This window comes from Bufo gargarizans, chromosome 4 (genome assembly GCF_014858855.1).
Source record: "Bufo gargarizans isolate SCDJY-AF-19 chromosome 4, ASM1485885v1, whole genome shotgun sequence".
Taxonomy (NCBI): domain Eukaryota; kingdom Metazoa; phylum Chordata; class Amphibia; order Anura; family Bufonidae; genus Bufo; species Bufo gargarizans.
The window spans coordinates 380,925,908-380,947,535 of NC_058083.1; the positions used below are offsets into that span (position 1 = coordinate 380,925,908).

The following is a 21,628-nucleotide window of genomic DNA, read 5'->3' on the forward strand; positions in this document are numbered from 1 at the left end:
CTGTGAAACATGGAGGAGGCTCTGTTATGTTCTGGGGCTGCTTTGCTGCGTCTGGCACAGGGTGTCTTGAATCTGTGCAGGGTACAATGAAATCTCAAGACTATCAAGGAATTCTAGAGAGAAATGTACTAGCCAGTGTCAGAAAGCTTGGTCTCAGTCGCAGGTCATGGGTCTTGCAACAGGACAATGACCCAAAACACACCGCTAAAAACACCCAAGAATGGCTAAGAGGAAAAAATTGGACTATTCTAAAGTGGCCTTCTATGAGCCCTGACCTCAATCCTATTGAGCATCTTTGGAAGGAGCTGAAACATGCAGTCTGGAAAAGGCACCCTTCAAACCGGACACAACTGGAGCAGTTTGCTCATGAGGAGTGGGCCAAAATACCTGCTGAGAGGTGCAGATGTCTCATTGACAGTTACAGGAAGCGTTTGATTGCAGTGATTGCCTCAAAAGGTTGCGCAACAAAATATTAAGTTAGGGGTACCATCATTTTTGTCCATGCCTGTTTCATGAGTTTATTTTTTTACATAATTCTGTTGAAGCATGGTTGAAAAACAATGTCTGACTTTCATTGGTTAACATTTATAGAATTTTAATTTATTATTACTTTTGTCAGATTAAAGTTATTTCTGTGACCATTGTGACTTTTTCTTTCATTGACCAAAGGGTACCAACAATTTTGTCCACGTCTGTATTACAGTTAAAAGTAAGAAATATTTAAAGAAATCTCTCTCTGCCCCCTCAGGAGATCATCCATGTCCCTATGCTCCTGATAGTCCTGTGAAAATAGATTCTTCAGCCTTGCCCCTTTGCTAAGCTGCATTTGATCTCCAGCAGAAGATAGAGCAGATCTGCAGGGTATTAAAAGGGTATTCCGATTGTTTGAAGTTATCCTCTATCCACAGGATAGGAGATAACTATTAGATCGGTGGGGGTCTTTGGGAGTTCTGGAGTTAGCCGAGTACAGCGCTCGGCTGTCTCAGGAATTCCCATAGAAATGAATGGAGTGGCTGCATTCATGCATAATTGGCCGCTCTGTTCATTTCAGAGGGGCTTCAGGGGGTAGGGGGCCCCTGTACTCGTGGTCGGTGTATCCTGTGTATAGGGGATAACTTCAAACCAGAATACCCCTTTAACCCATTTGTTCTCTGCAGGATTTAAACAAGACTGTTTGTGTTCGATCATACAGAAAATGGAGACTGATGAACAATGAGGGCAGCTTTATGTCTTGTTTATTTTTAGCCTTCATCTTTAAAGGGTAACTGTCATGTTTTCATAAAAAAATCCATTTTAGCATATGTTACTGCTACAGCAGCATTATGCATAAAGCAATCTTTTGTTTCTTCACATACCACTGGTTTCCTTGAGTTTTTCCCTTAGTAACGGCTGTTCAAACATTTACAATATGAGGACCTTCTCAAGATGGCTCCACTGCCAGTTCTGAGGACAAAACTGCTGTCCCTCACTTTCCATACACACTTGCTGTAGCTAGCAGCTCCCTGCCAGCCAATCAGGATTGGATTACTGAGAGACACGCCTCCTCACTCTGAAGTCTAATGCAGGCATGCAGTGTGAAGGACCGCCCCGCTGTCTTCTGTTTATACTAAAAGGAAGACAGACAAGCTCTAGCAACTGTCTTTTAACCCCTTAGGGACTCTGGGCGTACCGGTACGCCCTGTTTCCCGAGTCCTTAAGGACCCAGGGCGTACCGGTACGTCCTAAGTTTAAAAAAAGATTGCGCGCGGCGGGGGTTAATTGTGACAGGATGCCCGCTGAAATCATTCAGCGATGTGACCCCCCGTATCAGCGATTGCCGCAAACCGCAGGTCAATTCAGACCTGTGGTTTGCGGCTTTACCTGCGGTTTGCGGCGGCGATCGGGCGTGCCATCGGGTCCCTATGCGGCTGTAGGGGGGACCCGATAGCATGGAAGGCAGCGTGATGTCTAAGGAAGGCATTGCGCTGCCTTCCGGTGACGAGCCTGTGAGATCCAGCCCCCTGGATCTCACAGGCCGGAAGCTGTATGAGTAATACACACAGTGTTACTCATACAGCCAATGCATTCCAATACAAAAAATTGGTAAAAAATAGGGAAAAAAAAGTATACATATTAGGTTTCGCCGCATCCATATCGACCGGCTCTATAAACATATCACATGACCTAATCCCTCAGATGAACACCATAAAAAATAAAAACTGCTAAATAAACCATTTTTTGTCACCTTTCATCACAAAAGGTACAACGGCAAGCGATCAAAAAGGCGTTTGCCCACCAAAATAGTACCAATCTAACCGTCGCCTCATCCTGCAAAAAATGAGCCCCTACCTGAGACAATCGCCCAAAAAATAAAAAAACTATGGCTCCGAATATGGAGACAATAAAACATCTTTTTTTTTATTTTAAAAAAACTGTTATTGTGTGAACATGTATAAACATGTTTTTTTTTTTTTGCTCCTAAAAAAAGAATACATTGTGTAAAACTTACATAAATAAAAAAAAGTATACATATTAGGCTACTTTCACACTAGCGTTCGTCGGTCCGTTCGTGAGCTCCGTTTGAAGGAGCTCACGAGCGGACCCGAACGCCTCCATCCAGCCCTGATGCAGTCTGAATGGAGCGGATCCGCTCAGACTGCATCAGTCTGGCGGCGTTCAGCCTCCGCTCCGCACGGCCAGGCGGACAGCTGAACGCTGCTTGCAGCGTTCGGGTGTCCGCCTGGCTGTGCGGAGGCGAGCGGATCCGTTCAGACTTACAATGTAAGTCAATGGGAACGGATCCGCTTGAAGATGACACCATATGGCTCAATCTTCAAGCGGATCCGTCCCCCCTTGACTTTACATTGAAAGTCTGAACGGATCCGCTCGGGCATCTTGCGCACTTAGAAATTTTTCTAAGTTATTAATGCAGACGGATCCGTACTGAACGGAGCCTCCGTCTGCATTAATATGATCGGATCCGTTCAGAACGGATCCGATCAAGCGCTAGTGTGAAAGTAGCCTTAGGTATCGCCGCATCCGTGACAACATGATCACATGATCTAAACTGTCAGATGAATGTTGTAATCAACAAAAAATAAAAACTGTGCCAAAACAGCTATTTCTTGTTATCTTGCCTCACAAAAAGTGTAATATAGAGCAACCAAAAATCATATGTACCAACAATGCTGCCAGCCTATCCCGTAGTTTCTAAAATGGGGCCACTTTTTGTGAGTTTCTACTCTAGGGGTGCATCAGGGGGGCTTCAAATGGGACATGGTGTCAAAAAAAAACAGTCCAACAAAATCTGCCTTCCAAAATTCCTTTCCTCCTGCGCCCTGCCGTGTGCCGGTACAGCTGTTTACGACCACATATCGGGTATTTCTGTAAACTACAGAATCAGGGCCATAAATATTGAGTTTGGTTTGGCTGTTAACCCTTGTTTTGTAACTGGAAAAAAATTATTAAAATGGAAAATCTGCCAAAAAAGTGAAATTTTGAAATTGTATCTCTATTTTCCATTAATTCTTGTGGAACACCTAAAAGGTTAACGACGTTTGTAAAATCACTTCTGAATACCGTGAGGGGTGTAGTTTCTAGAATGGGGTCATTTTTGGGTGGTTTTTATTATGTAAGCCTTGCAAAGTGACTTCAGACCTGAACTGGTCCTGAAAAATTGGGTTTTTGAAAATTTGCTTCTAAACTTCTAAGCCTTGTAACATCCCCAAAAAATAAAATGACATTCCCAAAATGATCCAAACATGAAGTAGACATATGGGGAATGTAAAGTAATAAGTATTTTTGGAGGTATTACTACGTATTATAGAAGTAGAGAAATTGAAACTAGGGAATTTGCTATTTTTTTACAAATTTTTGGTATTTTTTTTTTATAAATAAAAATGTTTTTTTTTTAACTTCATTTTACCAGTGTCATGAAGTACAATATGTGACAAAAAAACAATCTCAGAATGGCCTGGATAAGTCAAAGCGTTTTAAAGTCAGATTTGCAAAAAATGGCCAAGTCCGTAATATGAAATAGGGCCGAGTCCTTAAGGGGTTAAGGGAGCAGTAGAAAGGGACAGAGGAGATTAATGAAAGCTGTTATTATAAGGTAATTACAGATCTTTTGACAATCATTGACAGACTAACTCAGGTATACATGCCTAGCTCTAATAAACTAGCAAATAAAAAAAAATGACAGTTATCCTTTAAGTGTTCTTTTAACAGTGACAGCCTAATTTCTTGCAGAATAATAAAGACTACAGTACTGCGCTGGTGTCTGTAGGCCCCATCCAGAATGTTAATCCAGATGTTTGTGCGTGTGTGACTACCTCCCCTTTCTCTTCTTTATTACTGATGAGTCGTTCTATGTTACTGCTGACATCAGTCCCACAGAAGTAAATGGAGGGGTGGCCACACATGTGCCATGTGCACCACTGCTCCATTCACACAGTGCATCCAAGGAACCCTTTTCTCAACTCTGGGATCCCCACCAATTTTTAGCATGGGTGTCCTAAGGACTCCTGTTCCAGTAAACTATGGTGTGCCAGTGGTCAGATTTGCAGCAGTAGTACATTAATCACTTAAAGGTATAGGCAAATAGGCATCTCCTAAGGAAAGAGAACCATCTCACTATCGCCACCTTGTGGAAGTGGCTCCCCACAAGTCAAAATCCGACTTTTTAACTAGCCTTGGAACATGACAAGGGAAAATATCCATCTCTAGACAGCTGTTTCGGGGGCTTGCCCCTTGTCAGTATGGAGTAGGATTCTGGTTGGCTGAGTCCGATGCCTTGGCTTCAGTTAAAGGTGATAAATGTCAGTTGGAAAATCCCTTTAATCATAAATGTTCTGTTGCACAGTTCATTTGCACTAGTGTATTTACTTGTGCATGTTTGGATTCTGTAAATGTAATTTTAGACAGATTTTGTTTTCCATACTAATAGGCCTGCAGAAGACACGGTATCTCAAATGAGCACTTCTAGGAAAACCCAAGAGGTAGGAAATATGTAGTTATTGTAGTGACTGGCTTAGAATTTGTATTCAGTTATTGTTAATGACACTACCACCATATTTTACATGTTTTTTTCTTAAAATGATTAACAATGATATTTTTCTGTCCTTGAAGATAAGTGCTACAGAAGCATTGGCTACAATGGGCACCATACCTACTGGGTTCCGAACATCAACTCTATCACAGCTTTTAGAAAATGGTAGGAATATTATTATTCTTCTGTAGTTCTTTTATACTAAGTGTAGGATTATATTTTTGTGTGGTTGGGTTGCAGTTAGTAAGTTGTCCTTGTAATGCATGGACAAAACAGGGGGAGAAGAAATGTACTATATGCTAAGGCAGGGGTGCCCAACCTGCGTCCTGGGGGCCACATGCGTCCCTGAATATCATTCTGTGCGGCTCCCAACCATCTGGTAACAGACATTCTCCCATTAGATGGCAATCCTGGAGGTGTAACCAGACATTTATAGTATATACTGTATGTACAATATGTATGTATTTCAATCTGTAATAGTAACATAGTACATAAGGCCAAAAAAAGACATTTGTCCATCCAGTTCGGCCTGTTATCCTGCAAGTTGATCCAGAGGAAGGCAAAAAAAAAAACTGTGAGGTAGAAGCCAATTTTCCCCACTTTAGGGGAATAAAAAATTCCTTCCCGACTCCAATCAGGCAATCAGAATTACTCCCTGGATCAACTACCCCTCTCTAGTAGCTATAGCCTGTAATATTATTACGTTCCAGAAATACATCCAGGCCCCTCTTGAATTCCTTTATTGTACTCACCATCACCACCTCCTCAGGCAGAGAGTTCCATAGTCTCACTGCTCTTACCGTAAAGAATCCTTTTCTATGTTTGTGTACAAACCTTCTTTCCTCCAGACGCAGAGGATGTCCCCTCGTCACAGTCACAGTCCTGGGGATAAATAGATGATGGGAGAGATCTCTGTACTGACCCCTGATATATTTATACATATTAATTAGATCTCCTCTCAGTCGTCTTTTTTCTAAAGTGAATAACCCTAATTTTGATAATCTTTCAGGGTACTGTAGTTGCCCCATTCCAGTTATTACTTTAGTTGCCCTCCTCTGGACCCTCTCCAGATCTGCTATGTATGCCTTGTTCACAGGAGCCCAGAACTGTACACAGTACTCCATGTGTGGTCTGACTAATGATTTGTAAAGTGGTAGGACTATGTTCTCATCACGGGCATCTATGCCCCTTTTGATGCAACCCATTATCTTATTGGCCTTGGCAGCAGCTGTCTGATACTGGTTTTTGCAGCTTAGTTTGCTGTTTATTAAAATTCCTAGATCCTTTTCCATGTCAGTGTTACCAAGTGTTTTACCATTTAGTATGTACGGGTGACTTGCATTTTTCCTTCCCATGTGCATAACTTTACATTTGTCAGTGTTAAACCTCATCTGCCACTTATCTGCCCAAGCCTCCAGTCTATCCAGATCGCTTGTAGTAGTATACTGTCCTCTTCAGTGTTAATTACTTTACACAGTTTAGTGTCACCTGCGAAAATTGATATTTTACTATGCAAGCCTTCTACAAGATCATTAATATACAGTACAGACCAAAAGTTTGGACACACCTTCTCATTCAAAGAGTTTTCTTTATTTTCATGACTATGAAAATTGTAGATTCACACTGAAGGCATCAAAACTATGAATTAACACATGTGGAATTATATACATAACAAAATAGTGTGAAACTACTGAAAATATGTCATATTCTAGGTTCTTCAAAGTAGCCACCTTTTGCTTTGATTACTGCTTTGCACACTCTTGATGAGCTTCAAGAGGTAGTCACCTGAAATGGTTTTCACTTCACAGGTGTGCCCTGTCGGGTTTAATAAGTGGGATTTCTTGCCTTATAAATGGGGTTGGGACCATCAGTTGCATTGTGGAGAAGTCAGGTGAATACACACCTGATAGTCCTACTGAATAGACTGTTAGAATTTGTATTATGGCAAGAAAAAAGCAGCTAAGTAAAGAAAAACGAGTGGCCATCGTTACTTTAAAGCGAACCTTTCACCAGGATTTCACTTAATAAACTATTACCAGTACCTTATAGATTATCCTCATTGTGTTTCAATGCATTCTTGTGCCGCTTTCCTGGGATGGATATTCATGAAAAAAAAACGACTTATAAAGTCCTCGTCTCTTCCTCACGCGCGATTCAGTTACAGGATCGCGCTTGAGTCCGACGGCGCATGCGCCTCCTGTACAAGCGTGGTCCCGGCGACTGAGCCGGGTGTCAGTTACACTACTTAGAGGCGGGTTTAGGGCAGGGGAGTTACAGCCTGGAGTGAGGGAAGGGCTACCCCCTTGACTTCTAGCGTGACTTCAGGAGCTGGAGACGAGGACTTTATAAGTCGTTTTTTTCATGAATATCCATCCCAGGAAAGCGGCACAAGAATGCATTGAAACACAATGAGGATAATCTATAAGGTACTGGTAATAGTTTATTAGGTGAAATCCTGGTGAAAGGTTCGCTTTAAGAAATGAAGGTCAGTCAGTCAGTCCGAAAAATTGGGAAAACTTTGAAAGTGTCCCTAAGTGCAGTCACAAAAACCATCAAGCGCTACAAAGAAACTGGCTCACATGCGGACCGCCCCAGGAAAGGAAGACCAAGAGTCACCTCTGCTGCGGAGGATAAGTTCTTCCGAGTCACCAGCCTCAGAAATCGCAGGTTAACAGCAGCTCAGATTAGAGACCAGGTCAATGCCACACAGAGTTCTAGCAGCAGACACATCTTTAGAACAACTGTTAAGAGGAGACTGTGTGAATCAGGCCTTCATGGTAGAATATCTGCTAGGAAACCACTCCTAAGGACAGGCAACAAGCAGAAGAGACTTGTTTGGGCTAAAGAACACAAGGAATGGACATTAGACCAGTGGAAATCTGTGCTTTGGTCTGATGAGTCCAAATTTGAGATCTTTGGTTCCAACCACCGTGTCTTTGTGTGAAGCAGGAAAAGGTGAACCGATGAACTCTACATGCCTGGTTCCCACCGTGAAGCATGGAGGAGGAGGTGTGATGGTGTGGGGGTGCTTTGCTGGTGACACTGTTGGGGATTTATTCAAAATTGAAGGCATACTGAACCAGCATGGCCACCAGGCTGTGTAAGGTCTATTTGACCATGAAGGAGAGTGATGGGGTGCTGCGCCAGATGACCTGGCCTCCACAGTCACCGGACCAGAACCCAATCGAGATGGTTTGGGGTGAGCTGGACCGCAGAGTGAAGGCCAAAGGACCAACAAGTGCTAAGCATCTCTGGGAACTCCTTCAAGACCATTTCAGGTCTTGAAGGAGAGACCATTTCAGGTGACTACCTCTTGAAGCTCATCAAGAGAATGCCAAGAGTGTGCAAAGCAGTAATTAAAGCAAAAGGTGGCTACTTTGAAGAACCTAGAATATGACATATTTTCAGTAGTTTCACACTTTTTTGTTATGTATATAATTCCACATGTGTTAATTCATAGTTTTGATGCCTTCAGTGTGAATCTACAATTTTCATAGTCATGAAAATAAAGAAAACTCTTTGAATGAGAAGGTGTGTCCAAACTTTTGATCTGTACTTGTATATATTGAAGAGAATAGGGCCCAATACTGACCCCTGAGGTACCCCACTAGTGACAGTGACCCAATCTGAGTGTGTACTGTTAATAACCACCCTCTGTTTTCTATAATTGAGCCAGTTACTTTCCCACATACAGATGTTTTCTCCCAGTCCGAGCATTCTCATTTTATATACTAACCTTTTATGTGGTACAGTGTCAAATGCTTTGGAGAAGTCCAGATATACGACATCCATTGATTCGCCGCTGTCAAGTCTAGAACTTACCTCCTCATAGAAACTGATTAAATTAGTTTGGCATGACCGATCCCTCATGAAGCCATGCTGATATGGCGTCATTTGCTTATTTCCGTTGAAATGCTCTAAGATAGGATCTCTCATAAAATCTTCAAACTGTTTACCCACAACAGATGTTAAAGGGTCTCTACCACTTAGGTGTCACATATTTGGCTGTCAGACACTAGCGATCCGCTAGTGTCTGCTCTGGCCAACCATCCTAATATAATTGCATTTGGGGCGGTGGTTTGGCTAAAAAAAGAACTTTTATTAATATGCTAATGAGCCTCTAGGTGCTATGGGGGCGTCATTAGCACCTAGAGGCTCCGTCTACCTTCAGAAACTGCCGCCGCCGAGCGCGTCCCTCCAGCCCGCCCATCTCCTCCTGAATGCGACCCTCGTATGTATTCTGCGCATGCGCAGTAAATGTCTGACAGCTTCCCTGCTCAGACATCTCCACTGCGCCTGTTCCTCGGAGCACTATGGCGTCATCGCGCAGGCGCAGTGGAGATGTCTGAGCAAGGAAGCGGTCAGACATTCACTGCGCATGCGCAGAATACATACGAGGATCGCATTCAGGAGGAGATGGGCGGGCTGGAGGGACGCGCTCGGCGGCGGCAGTTTCTGAAGGTAGACGGAGCCTCTAGGTGCTAATGACGCCCCCATAGCACCTAGAGGCTCATTAGCATATTAATAAAAGTAGTTTTTTTAGCCAAACCACCGCCCCAAAAGCAATTATATTAGGATGGTTGGCCAGAGCAGACACTAGCGGATCGCTAGTGTCTGACAGCCAAATATGTGACACCTAAGTGGTAGAAACCCTTTAAACTTACCACCCTATAGTTTCCAGGCATAGTTTTTGGACCCTTTTTGAATATTGGCACCACATTTGCTATGTGCCAATCCTGTGGGACATTCCCTGTCAGTATAGAGTCCACAAATATCAGAAATAAGGGTCTGGCTATGACCTTACTTAATTCCCTTAGGATACGGGGGTGTATGCCATCCGGTCCTGGCGATTTGTCTATTTTAATCTTTTTAAGTCGCTGTTGCACTTCTTCCTGGGTCAGACAGGACATTTTTAATGGGGAATTAATTTTTACATTCAGCATTTCATCTGACAGTTTCTTTTCCTTAGTGAATACATTGGAGAAAAAAATATTTAACAGCTTTGCTTTCTCCTCGTCGCTCTCTGCGACTCCCCCCTCATTTCTCTTTAAAGGGCCGACACCTTCAGATTTATACTTTTTAACATTTATATAATTGAAGAAAATTTTAGGGTTAGTTTTACTCTCTTTGGCAATTAATCTCTCGGTCTCTAGTTTGGCCGCTTTTATTTGTTTTTTACATGTTCTATTTTTTTCCTTATAGTTTTTCAGTGCTTCGGTGCTACCGTCCTGTTTTAGTGTTTTATATGCTTTCTTTTTGTCATTTATTGCTTTCTTTACAGTTCTGTTTAGCCACATTGGTTTCTTTTTGTTCCTTAACCTTTTGTTCCTTTAACCTTTTTAGGATGCTTTTAAAGATATCCCATTTTGTGGCTGTATTTTTAACTTTTATTTTCGGCCTTTGGGATTCCTTCAGTCTGACAATGTGGCCCCCGACCAGAAAAGGTTGTGCACCCCGTGCTAAGGGATTCTTTCTGCTACAATAATGCATTGTCGCTTTACATTTGTACATATAGTCATGGAGAGAAATGGGGAATTGTGTTCTTGTTTTTTTAAGGCAATGTATTAAAACCATTATTGTAAAGTGAACTACATTTCTCATATAGGAGATCAGTATAAATCCGGTAGATACCTTCAGCCTGAACTCACCTCGTCACAACTGGGCTTTAAGGATCTGTTGTGGGACTCAGGGACAGGAGGGGTAAGTTCTACGTCAGGGGAGAACACTTTCAGTCAGCAGCTCCTCTCTAATTAGTGGTGCAGCAAGAAACCTTTATGAATATCCTTGTTTAAAGCACCATGATCCGTTCTCATCCATATTATTGGGGGACACAGGCTTGACCATGGGTATAGTCTTGGCCACAAGTCCCCTCTGTTCCAGTGTGCGGTCCCTCAAGGGGCCGCACACCAAAGGTGGTGAACCGGCTGGAGTCAGGGAGGCAGAAGACACCGACAGGTGAGTATAGGACCCAGTTGCCCCTACTGCCCAGCCTATGGTAGAGCCGGAGTGGGCGTGTTCTCTGTCAAGGATGGTACAGGATGTCTCCAATACCAACAAAGCTGTTGTGGAATTATTGGGGCGTTTGTCGGCATGGCAGTCTTTTAACCTGTCCGACTCTGGGGATCAGGGGGCTCACCCCCATTGCGGTCGCTCCGCAAAACGGGTCAGAACATCTTCCCTCATAAGGATGTCTGTTTCTTCCGTTTCCTCGGCCTCTCCTCCCCCGACTAGAGAGTCGCACTCCAACGTGTCCTCAGTGGATGAGGCATGTTCTAAGGGGGGTGGGTCAGACGAAGATGATGTCTCGCTGGAGGGTCAGTCGTACAAACTGTCCTCTATGGTGGACAATCTTATTACAGCGGTTATTGAGACGTTGCAGGTTGAGGACCCCACACCTTCATCGGCTAGCTCAGTTTTTTCCTTTAGAAGGTCCCGTCATGCACACAAGTGTTTTCCCAACCACCAGGAGTTTGGTTCCGCTCTGTCCAAGGAGTGGAATTTTCTTGATAGACGCTTTGCCTTGCTGAGGCGCTTTAACCTCCTTTATCCATTTCCAGAGTAGTCGACTAAGAAGCGGTCATCCTCACCTATAGTGGACCTGCCAGTTTCCCGCTTGGCTAAGCATATTACCTTGCCAATGGCGGATGGGGCTTCATTCAAGATAAGAAGCTGGAAGGTTTTGCAAAATCTTCCTTTGAAGCAGTGGGCACAGCACTGCAGCCTGTGTTTGCTTCGACTTGGGTGAGCAAGGCTATGGGGGAGTGGGCGAATAATTTACGTCAGGGTCTCGCTGCCGGAGTTCCCTCGGAGGAACTGGCTGATGTGGCCCTGCAGCTCTCTTATGCCAGTGCGTATATTTGTGAAGCCTCTTTGGACGCGGCCAGGTTTATGGCCTGCTTGTCAGCCCTGTTGGTGGCTATTCGCCATACCTTGTGGCTCTCTAACTAGGAGGCAGATAATGCATCAAAGTGGACCCTGATGACCCTCCCCTTTGACAGCAGCAGACTTTTTGGTAAGCACCTGGATGAGATCATTGCGGACGCTACAGGTGGTAAGAGCACTCATTTACCACATAATAGGGGGCGGTTGAGTAAGTAAAAAAAAAAGCGGAAGCCTTTTTTTGTCCCTTTCTCAGTTTTTCCAGCCCTAAGAGGTCGGTCGGTAGGTCGGGCCCGGATCAGAAGCGCAAACCTTCATTCAAGCCACAGGGCTCCAAGTCCTATAACCCCAAGAACTCCGCTGCATGACTCTCGGCATCTGGCGCCCACCGATCGGGTGGGAGGCCGGCTTCACTTGTTTCAGCATGTCTGGCTGGCTCACGTCTCAGATGCCTGGGTGAGAGAGGTCATTGCAGAAGGCTACATGCTAAAATTCAAGTCCTTCCGTCCGTCCCGTTTTTTTCGGTCTTCCCCCTTGGCTGCAAGTTCCTTTTTTCAGGAGAGTCACACGCTACTGCGGCAGGGGGTGATTGTTCCAGTTCCTATACAAGACCGTTTTCAAGGGTTTTACTCCAATGTTCTTGTGATTCCCAAAAAAGAGGGGATGGTTCGCCGCGTTCTGGACCTCAAGGCACTTAACTGCTTCCTCTGAATCCGCAGTTTTTGAATGGAGTCCCTGAGGTCGGTCATTGCGTCCATGGAATCGGGGGAATACCTGGCCTCAATAGACATCAAGGACGCTTATCTTCATGTGCCCATTTGCGTCAGTCATCAAAAGTTTCTCTGGTTCGCTGTGGGGGCAGCTCATTTACAGTTTGTGCCCCTTCCGTTTGGCCTGGCCACAGCTCCCATGGTTTTTACATAGGTTCTGGCAGCTGTCATGGCCCTGCTCCATGCCAGGGGGATTGTGGCGATTCCTTACTTGGACGACCTCTTGGTAAAGAGGCCGTCTTTCCGGGTGACGGAGGACAGCCTGCGCATAGTCCTGGATACCTTGGAGCATTTCGGATGGATTTTGAACAGGCAGAAGTCCTGTCTTTATCCATCGCAGTGACTGACGTATCTGGGAATGGTGTTCGACACATTCCAGGCCAAGGTGTTTTTACCTTCAGAGAAGCTATCCACTCTCCGTCTTCAGGTTCTTTCCTTGTTAAGACCCTGTCCTCTTCCCATTCGTCAATGCATGCGGGCTCTGGGTCATATGGTCTCTGCCTTCGAGGCAGTTTCCTATGCTCAGTTTCATACCAGGACTGTTCAGCGAGAATCAACTCGGTAAAGGAGGAGAGCATATTTAAAAGAAGAAAAACTACCACAAGAGGACACAGTTTTTTAAATTAGAGGGGCAAAGGTTTAAAAGTAATATAAGGAAGTATTACTTTACTGAGAGAGTAGTGGATGCATGGAATAGCCTTCCTGCAGAAGTGGTAGCGGCAAATACAGTGAAGGAGTTTAAGCATGCATGGGATAGGCATAAGGCTATCCTTCATATAAGATAGGGCCAGGGACTATTCATAGGATTCAGATATATTGGGCAGACTAGATGGGCCAAATGGTTCTTATCTGCCGACACATTCTATGTTTCTATGTTTCTAAATGGGACCGTTCTCCAGCCTCCCTGTATCGGCCCATGCGTCTCTCTGCTCCAATTCGTGGGGCCCTCAGGTGAGGGTTGCTGTCTCCGATGCTGTTCTCAGGCCGCTCGTTCCATCCGCTCCTTTGGACGGTGTTGACAACGGACGTGAGCCTCGGGTTAGGGAGTAGTGTTAGGGAATCTCTCCGTTCACGCGAGGAGTGTTCCCTCCCAATCAATGTGCTTGAGTTGAGAGCTATTTGTCTCTCTTTGCGGCATTGGACCGACTAGCTCAGGGGATGTCCGGTTCGGGTGCAGTCCGACAGTTCCATGGTGGTGGCGTACCTCAATCACCAGGGCGGCACCAGGAGCCCAGCAGCCATGGAGGAGACAACCATGATTTTCGGATGGGCAGAGAACCATGTTCCGGCGCTGTCGGCAGTTCACATTCCAGGAATCGACAACTGGACCGCAGACTTCCTCAGCCGGGAACAGCTCGATCCCGGCGAATTTCATCCGCAGGTATTTCAGGACATCTGTGAGCGTTGGGGTCGGCCGGACGTGGATCTAATGGCCTCCCACTTCAACAACAAGGTCGAGGACTTCGTAGCGCGGTCCAGGGACCCCTGGGCCCTAGAATGCGATGCGCTGGTGATTACGTGGAGTCGGTTCACGTTCCCTTGCGTGTTCCCAACTCTTCCTCTAGTTCCGCGTCTCCTCCGGAAGATCAGGTCCGAAGGTCTGCCGGTCATTCTGGTGGCCCCCAGTTGGCCATGCTGGGTGTGGCACTCGTCTCTAATCACTCTTCTCGCCGACGAACCCTGGCGTCTTCCTCTTCGGGAGGACCTCCTGTCGCAGGGGCTGATCTTCCACTCAAATTTAGGGTAGCTACATTTAACAGCATGGCTGTTGAAGCCGCCATACTAAAGGCTTGTGGTTTCTCAGATGCCATTGTTCAGACCTTGATTAGGGCCAGGAAGCCGTTGCCTTCCCGGGTCTACCATCAAACCTGGAAGTCCTACTTTAGGTGGTGTGAGCAGCATCAGCTGTCTCCTGTGTGGTTTTCTTTGCCGCGACTCTTGTCTTTCCTGCAGTCGGGCATGGACTTAGGAATGGCTCTCAGCTCCCTCAAAGGGCAAGTTTTTATTCTTTTTCAGTGGAATTTGGCTTCCATTTTGGCGATTCTGACTTTTCTGCAGAGGGTGGCGCATGTTACGCCCCCTTTTTCGTCCTCCGTTGGATCTGTAATCTAGTGCTCAATGCCCTTCAGTCCTCTCCGTTTGAGCCTTTGCAGCAGTTGTCACTTCGGAACCTGTCTTACAAGGTGGCATTCTTGATGGCGATCACTTCGATCCAGAGGATTTCAGAGCTAGTGGCTCTGTCTTGTCGGTCGCCGTTCCTGATCCTTCATCAAGATAAGGTTGTCTTTCGCCCTGTTCAGTCCTTCCTTCCGAAGGTAGTGTCGGCATTACATCTAAATGAGGAGATTATTCTCCCTTAATATTGTCCGGCCCCATTTCATCCTCGGGAGCACGCGCTCCACACTCTGGATTTGGTGCGAGCCGTTAGAATCTATCTGTCCCAGACGTTATCTTTCCGGAAGTCGGATTCTCTGTTTGTGATTCCAGAGTGGCCGAGACGAGGGCTGGCGGTGTCAAAGGCTTCCATTTCCTAATGGATTCCCTTGACCATTGGGGAAGTGTACCGTCTTAAAGGCCGGGCCCCTCCATTCCGGTTGTCTGCCCATTCGGCTCGGGCAGTGGGGGCCTCTTGGGCGGTGCATTATGGGGCTTTGGCTCTTCAGGTGTGCAGGGCGGCGACTTGGTCGTCTTTGCACACTTTTTCTAAGTTTTATAGAGTACACACCTTTGCGTCTTCTGACACTTCTTTGTGGTGTAGAGTTTTGCAGACAGCGGTTCTCTGATTGGCCAGAGGGTTTCTTGTTTTACCCACCCTTGAGGACTGCTCTGGGACGTCCCATGGTTAAGCCTGTGTCCCCCAATGGTACGGATGAGAAAACTAGATTTTTGTACTCGCCATAAAATCAGTTTATCTTCCGTTCATTGGGAGACACAGCACCCACTCATTCTTTTTTGTTACGGCCCGGGCGGGCCTGTGTGATTCTGGGTTTGTTTTGTCTTGCTTCTCCTACTGCTTTTGCACGAACCAATTTAGCTTAGTCCCTGTAAGAAGGGTATAGCTGAAGGGGAGGAGCTCACTTCATTGTGCTTAGTGTCCACTTCCTAGTGGCCACAACTATATCCATGGTCAAGCCTGTGTCCCCCAATGAACGGAAGAGAAACAGATTTTACGATGATTACAAAAATCACGTTTTTTCCTTATTGTAGTATGACACTGCCTACTCAATAAACAGTGTAGGTACAACATCTGACTGATCTTTTATAAAAAATAATCTAAGACTAGGATCACGTATGCAACAAAATGCAATTTTTTTTTGTGCTGGTAGAAGAACAGAAAACTGGAATCGCTGAATTCAGCATACGCTGGCCACCACTGGTGTCTGATGGATCCCACTGGGTCTCTCAGGTTGCTGGTGTGGATTCCGGCATTCTGCCATACAAAATACTGCTGCATGCAGCAGTATTCTGTACATTTAAAGGCGGGTGTGCACTGGTCGATGGAGCGGCCGATTGTCGGGAAGGAAGTGTTGCTCAGCTCGGCTGCTTGCTCAGTGAAGGAGCATTTACATGCATCCATCTCCTTCACATTACAAGGATGAGGGATTGCTGTAGCGATCCCTTGTCCTCATACAGAATCGTTGTTTCTGGGCAGTAGATCGCTATTTAGGCAGCACAATCTGCTGGCCAGAAACAATAATTGGTTGCGCCAATGGTCATTCCCGATTATCTGGGCGATTATTGGTTCGTCTAAATCCATCTTAAGCTACATTCTTAGCAGTTTGATCAGAGTTTAGCTATAATGAGTGTTTAGGAGATCAGATATAAGGTCTTCACATGAGCCATCAGCTGATAAGACAGAGAAGTGATGCTCAGCAAACAGATTTTCAGCCCTTGTATCTTAAAAAATGGTTGAACATTTTAATAAAGCCCAATTGAAAAAATGATTTATACCCCAAAACGAGTAAATTGCAATAATAAAAAAATGCCCAAGGTGTCCATAGCCTTTAAGAAGCAACCTCTCAGGAATATAGGCTGGGAGGAGGCCTTACCAGAACATCTGGAATGTCAAGTACCTGACAAATGCCACGGCTGTGGAAAACCACCCTCCCTACATGGGGACAATTGAGTATGAGAACAATAACAAACCTCATCCAGCTGCTTTGTTTCTTGGCAGCAGATCAGCAGATCGCTGTTTAGACAGCACGGTTCCTGCGTTTCGCTTGTTCATCGGGTGATCTTCTGCAACTTTTAGACAGGCAGATTGTCGGGAACCAGCTTTCGCAGGAACTTTCGTTCCCGATGATTTTCCCAATTTTCTGCACGTGTAAATCCACCTTTAGTGTCGCCTCCTAGTGGCAGCAGCTGTACCCAAGACACAATAAACATTGCAGCAAAATGACACTGAAAGGGGTTGTCCATGTTTTAAAAAAAATATTTTTCCAATTTCCTCAACCTGTTCTCTGCTCAGAGGGTGGTCTGCTATGTTAACACCATATTGTTTTGTAAATTTGTAAATGTAGATTCTGCCACTTCCGACTCGAGTCTCTGTGTCTTTAACATTATGGAGCTGTAAGATGATACCTCTCCCCGGGGCTAGCATCCAGATTCTGAGCAGACATGTGCGACTCTGTCTATTCGATGGAAATAAGGTAAGCATTTTTATTGAGCATTAGCATTGCTAATATATTGCTACAGTTTTTACAGTAGCATTTATGTGAAATAACCTCCCTCTAAAATGAATAATATGTCTACAGATAATCATCTCTAAATCTGGACATATTTTTTAGCATTGTTAAATGTTTATGGGTACTTTCACACTTGCGTTTTTCTTTTCCGGCATAGAGATCCGTCACAGGGGATCTGGAAAATAACTAATCAGGCATATCCCCATGCATTCTGAATGGAGAGTAATCCGTTCAGGATGCATCAGGATGTCTTCAGTTCAGTCATTTTGACTGATCAGACAAAAGAGAAAACCGTAGCATGCTACGGTTTTATCTCCGGCGAAAAAAACTGAAGACTAGCCTGAATGCCGGATCCGGCATTTTTTCCCATAGGAATGTATTAGTGCCGGATCTGGCATTCGGAATGCCGGATCCATCCTTACGTTCTGCGCATGCACAGACTGAAAAAAGGTGGAAAAAAATGAATGCCGGATCCGTTTTGCCGGATGAAAACGGAAAGACGGATCCGGCATTTCAATGCATTTTTTCTACTGATCAGGATCCTGATCAGTTTTACTAATGCCATTAGTTAGCATACGTTTTGCCTCATCCGGCAGGAAGTTCCGGCGATGGAACTGCTTGCCGGATCTCTCTGCTGCAAGTGTGAAAGTAGCCTTATTAAGCAATTTTTTCTTATTTATTGTCAGTAAATACATGTGACTAGTAAGATCATATATCTGCCTAGATCAGTGGTGGCGAACCTATGGCATGGGTGCCAGAGGCAGCACTCAGAGCCCTTACTATATGGTGTACCAATATGCCTTAGACTTTCCCTGCCATTCATCAGCGCAGGGCGCACTATGAACAGCACAGGCAGCGCACTGAATGTAGGCAGGCTCTTATAGCTACATGATAAAGTACATGGAAGATATACTATATTGGACTTTAGTATTCAGGGTAAATTGCTGTGTTGGCACTATGCGATAAATAAGTGGGTTTTGGGTTCCAGTTTGGGCACTCGTTCTCTAAAAGGTTTGCCATCACTGGCCTTGACATTCATTGATGCCAGAACTGATGATATATCACTACCGAAATAGGAGGATTTGCCTTTAATAGTATTGGAAATCTTGGTGACAACTCCTATGGGAGCTGTAATTGTGAACATATTTGCTAGTCACTTGGCTTTCTAAGATGCATCGGTACCTAAGGAATGGCTGAATAAAAGTCTTAAGGTGGTCATACACATTATACTTTTGTCAGCCAAACCCGCCATTCTCGGTGGGCTTGGCTGAAATGCTAATGTGTGTGGGGAGTTCCTGACTCTCTCCAGAGTGAAACAAGGATCAGGCGAAATGAATACATTCAACTGATCCTTTTGTTCTCCTGGGAGGCAAGCCGCCAGAAGCAAAGATTTAAACAAATAAAAGGTTTACTGACTCATTACCAATAAAACTATCATATTAATCGTTCTGCTTCACTCCTCCTGCTCTACAGCATAATGCCTGCATTGCATTTTCATGGCGAGAGGTTACGTTTAAGTACCTATATGTGTTCTTTTTTTTAAAATTCTTTTTGAATGGGTGCTCTTTAAATATTAAAGGGGTTCTCCGGGATTTTCATATTGATGGCCTATCCTCAGGATGGGTCATCAATATGAGATTTGTAGGGGGCAGAAACCCAGCACCCCTGCCGATCAGATGTTTGAGGAAGCCGCAGTGCCCCTCACAGCATACTAAGCACAGTGCCATACATTGAACAGCGGCGGTGTTTGGTATTTTGCTCAACCCCATTCACTTGAAAGGGACTGAGCTGAGTCTAGGCCATTTGACCGATGAACGTGATGTCACTGGCCTAGGAAAAGGCTCTAGAACTCACAGAGCATAACGTCCTGTTCATACAGCTGGTAGTTGGGCCCCCACTGATCTGATATTGATGACCCATTCTGAGGATCGGCTATAAATATCAAAATCCCAGAGAACCCCTTTAATGTGGTTTAGCATAAATTAGAAAAGTCTCAGGGGCACATTTATTAAGACCGATGTTTTAGACGCCGGTCTTAATAAAGGCCCATAGCTGGCTGAGGATCCGCCAAAGTTATGAAGAGAGGCCGGTCTCTCTATAGCTTCGGTGCATCCAGCGCCAGTTCTAAATGTAAGACTGCTTCCTAGCGTTTTTTTTTACGTATTTCAACTTGGTAAATTACCCCCTCAGTTTTTAACTTTTAGATTGTTACTGTATGGACATGCATGAGTTAAGAGACATTGCAATGATATATTTAACTGTCTGTCTATCCATCTATCCAGTCCATATACGTACAATGATATTCCATGCAATTTTGTATTTTCAGGTTTTAAGCAACATTCAAACTGTGAGGGCTACATGGCTCCCCAAAAATTCAAGAACATGGACATTTTCTCCAAGGGTAAATGTTTTATCCATCTTCTTCACAGATTATTACTAGTTCAGTACAGTGCTGTATCCTAAAGCAGATCTAAAATCCTGCATTTCATCTAACATCTAAGATTGTGACTTTGTGTTTAGGTCGCAGGTATACTTCCTAGCTTGCTGGACGGGGACTGTTTTGTAAGGTCTTGCAGTCAGTCCCCCGAAATAGGAATCCTCTTTGAAGTTGGTGTTACCTATATTCGCAATGTAAGTGTTCCTTGAAATGGGAAAAAATTAGTAATTGTTTTATGTATTACTTTCATTACCTGCCTTGGGACTATCACACTCATCCTCTAACATCTTGTATGCACCTGTCAACATTTTTATGACCTTATACAGTTGCAAGAAAAAGTATGTGAACCTTTTGGAATGATATAGATTTCTGCACAAATTGGTCATAAAATGTGATCTGATCTTCATCTAAGTCACAACAATAGACAATCACAGTCTGCTTAAACTAATAACATACAAAGAATTAAATGTTACCATGTTTTTATTGAACACACCATGTAAACATTCACAGTGCAGGTGGAAAAAGTATGTGAACCCTTCGATTTAATAACTGGTTGAACCTCCTTTGGCAGCAATAACTTCAACTAAATGTTTCCTGTAGTTGCAGATCAGACGTGCTCAACGGTCAGGAGTAATTCTTGACCATTCCTCTTTACAGAACTGTTTCAGTTCAGCAATATTCTTGGGATGTCTGGTGTGAATCGCTTTCTTGAGGTCATGCAACAGCATCTCAATCGGGTTGAGGTCAGGACTCTGACTGGGCCACTCCAGAAGGCGTATTTTTTTCTGTTTAAGCCATTCTGTTGTTGATTTACTTCTATGCTTTGGGTCATTGTCCTGGCACAACACCCATCTTCTGTTGAACTTCAGCTAGTGGACAGATGGCCTTAAGTTCTCCTGCAAAATGTCTTGATAAACTTGGGAATTAATTTTTCCTTCGATGATAGCAATCCATCCAGGCCCTGACGCAGCAAAGCAGCCCCAAACCATGATGCCCCCACCACCATACTTCACAGTTGGGATGAGGTTTTGATGTTGGTGTGCTGTGCCTCTTTTTCTCCACACATAGTGTTCTTCCAAACAACTCAACTTTGATTTCATCGGTCCACAGAATATTTTGCCAGTACTGCTGTGGAACATCCAGGTGCTCTTGTGCAAACTGTAAATGTGCAGCAATGTTTTTTTTGGACAGCAGTGGCTTCCTCTGTGGCATCCCCCCATGAAATCCATTCTTGTTTAGTGTTTTATGTATCGTAGATTCGCTAACAGGGATGTTAGCATATGCCAGAGACTTTTGTAAGTCTTCAGCTGACACTCTAGGATTCTTCTTCACCTCATTAAGCAGTCTGTGCTGTGCTCTTGCAGTCATCTTTACAGGGCGGCCACTCCTAGGGAGAATAGCAGCAGTGCTGAACTTTCTCCATTTATAGACAATTTCTCTTACCGTGGCAAGGCTTTTGGAGATACTTTTATAACCCTTTCCAGCTTCATGCAAGTCAACAATTCTTAATCATAGGTCTTCTGAGAGCTCTTTTGTGCAAGGCATCATTCACATCAGGCAATGTTTTTTGTGAAAAGCAAACCCAAAACTGGTGTGTGTTTTCTATAGGGCAGGGCAGCTGTAACCAACACCTCCAATTTTATCTTATTGATTGGACTCCAGTTGGCTGACACCTCACTCTAATTAGCTCTTGGAGATGTCATTCATCTAGTGGTTCACATACTTTTTCCACCCACACTGTGAATGTTTACATGGTGTGTTCAATAAAAACATGGTAACATTTAATTATTTGTGTGTTATTAGTTTAGGCAGACTGTGATTGTCTATTGTT

At 44.4% G+C, this 21,628-nt stretch overlaps 1 protein-coding gene across 2 annotated transcripts in view; it reads left to right on the top strand.

The window, feature by feature from the left end:
* Window positions 1-21,628, top strand: part of NPHP1 (nephrocystin 1) — an 89,486-nt gene that overhangs the window by 33,668 nt on the left and 34,190 nt on the right. For both annotated transcript variants that reach the window (XM_044292287.1, XM_044292288.1), the window contains exons 9-14: window positions 4,925-4,976; window positions 5,107-5,191; window positions 10,632-10,726; window positions 17,196-17,324; window positions 19,687-19,761; window positions 19,881-19,991. In XM_044292287.1, coding sequence (XP_044148222.1) covers window positions 4,925-4,976; window positions 5,107-5,191; window positions 10,632-10,726; window positions 17,196-17,324; window positions 19,687-19,761; window positions 19,881-19,991 — 547 coding nt within the window. The remainder of the gene's footprint in view (window positions 1-4,924; window positions 4,977-5,106; window positions 5,192-10,631; window positions 10,727-17,195; window positions 17,325-19,686; window positions 19,762-19,880; window positions 19,992-21,628) is intronic.